The sequence below is a fragment of the Merops nubicus genome, unplaced genomic scaffold, assembly GCF_000691845.1.
Source record: "Merops nubicus isolate BGI_N331 unplaced genomic scaffold, ASM69184v1 scaffold24255, whole genome shotgun sequence".
Lineage (NCBI taxonomy): Eukaryota > Metazoa > Chordata > Aves > Coraciiformes > Meropidae > Merops > Merops nubicus.
In genome coordinates this window covers 1-2,009 of record NW_008611956.1, presented here as the reverse complement: position 1 = coordinate 2,009, position 2,009 = coordinate 1, and the positions used below count along the sequence as shown (strand labels likewise).

Below are 2,009 nucleotides of genomic sequence, written 5' to 3'. Positions count from 1 at the left end.
CAGCCACTCATGGCCACTTCCAGGTCTTTAGGGCTAGGAAGGCACAAGAGCCTGATGGATTTGGGGGTTTTAGGATTACCAGAGTGGGATGGTTATGGCCATGGGCGGGGCTGGGGAGGTTTTACTCCCTGGGCTGTAGGAGAAGGCTCTGCAGGGGATGGCACAGCCTGGAGAAGAGCCTGGGGTCCCACCAGTCTGCTCACCACCAGCCCTGGGATTGACTGGGCGAGGCCGGGGAGAGGGAAAGGGTCAGGGAGTTAAAGAAGTGACAAACTCAAAATCAGTAACCCCTCTACAAATGATCTGAGTTTCCCCGGCCTCAGACCCAGTCCAGGGCAACGCAGCGCAGCCATTTTCTGGGGAGGTCCAGATCACAGGGACACAAACCTCTGCCAACCTCTCTGAGCCACGAGCAGCTTCACAGAATTACAGGATCACTTAGATTGTAAAAGACCTCTGAGATCATGGAGTCCAACCACCCCCAGCACTGCCAGGTCCCCACTGCCCCGTGTCCCTCACCCCACATCTCCACGGCTTGGAAACCCCTCCAGGGGGGGGGACTCCACCACTGCCCTGGGCAGCCTGGCACAGCCCTGGGCAACCCTCCAGGGGAAGATGTTTTTCCTAATATCCAATCCAAACCTTCCCTGGTGCAACTTGAGGCCATTTCCTCTTGTCCTGTCCCTTGTTCCTTGGGAGCAAAGCCCGCCCCCCCCCTGGCTCCAGGCTCCTGTCCGGAGCTGTGCAGAGCCAGAAGGTCTCCCCTGAGCCTCCTTTGCTCCAGGCTCAGCACCCCCAGCTCCCTCAGCTGCTCCTCCCCACACTTGGGCTCTACACCCTTCCCCAGCTTCGTTGCTTTTCGGACACAAAGTTTGTACCAGTGTAGTCCATGTCCACCCACAGCTGAGCAGCCCATGGGAGACACCCACCTCACAGCCCAAGTGGGGTTCAGGGGACCAGAGCTCTGGAGAGCAGCTCCCGTGGGGCAAGATGTCACCGCTGGCCTTGGCTCACTGGTCCTTCTCGTTCCTGTGGGGTTTGGTGTTGCTGTGGCAACTTGGCTTCTAGAAGTTATTATCAAGGAGCCTTGGAAAGCCAGACGACGTTATACCAAGGACCATACAGGTGTTTGTGGGGCTGGGGTGCACAGTCCTGTGGAGCAGCAGGGGCAGGGGCTGTGCAGTGACTCCTCTCACTTTCCACACCTCGGAGGTGCCCTCGGTCTCTGGAGCCTGTGGGAGAGGCTCAGCAGAGGTGTGCGGTGGGCTGTGGATTGCTGGAGCCCACACGAGACCCAGCACACAGGGTCGTGAGGGACCCCATGAGGGATGGGATGCCCCATACGGGACACTCCACCCGGAGCTCTCCGTGTGGGGCACCCTGTGTGGGGTACAGCACAACAGGGCACCCTGCATGGGGCACAGCACATGGGGCACCCCCCAGGGCACAGCGTGGGAGGCACCCTGCGAGGGACCAGCTGGGCATGGTGGGGCTCACCCTGGCTCTCACCTCGCAGGTCTGGTTCCAGAACCGTCGAGCCAAGTGGAGACGGCAGGAGAAGATGGAGGCCAGCTCCATGAAGCTCCACGACACCCCCGTGCTCTCCTTCAACCGGCCCCCCATGACACCCAACGTGGGGCCCATGAGCAACTCCCTCCCGCTCGACCCCTGGCTGACGTCCCCCATCTCCAGCGCCACCAGGGTCCACAGCATCCCTGGCTTCATGGGAGCCCCCCAGGCCCTGCAGCCCCCCTACGGCGGGCACTCCTTCCTCAACAGCCCCCCACCGATGGCACAGGGCATGCAGCCCATGGCCCCCACACCCTACCAGTGCAGCACCACCTTTGTGGACAAGTACCCGCTGGAGGAGGTGGACCAGAGGAGCTCCAGCATCGCCTCGCTCCGCATGAAAGCCAAGGAGCACATTCAGACCATTGACAAGACCTGGCAGCCCATTTGATGAACGCTCCCCCCAACCCTGCTGGCCCCTGGCTCCTGCCCCCAGCATC

At 61.5% G+C, this 2,009-nt stretch overlaps 1 protein-coding gene across 1 annotated transcript in view; it reads left to right on the top strand.

The window, feature by feature from the left end:
* The window catches only part of LOC103774025 (retinal homeobox protein Rx1), a 2,611-nt gene extending 639 nt beyond the window's left edge, over nucleotides 1-1,972 (top strand). The window contains exon 2 of the mRNA XM_008941408.1: nucleotides 1,517-1,972. Coding sequence (XP_008939656.1) covers nucleotides 1,517-1,960 — 444 coding nt within the window. The 3' untranslated portion in view covers nucleotides 1,961-1,972. The remainder of the gene's footprint in view (nucleotides 1-1,516) is intronic.
* Nucleotides 1,973-2,009: the final 37 nt, after the last annotated feature.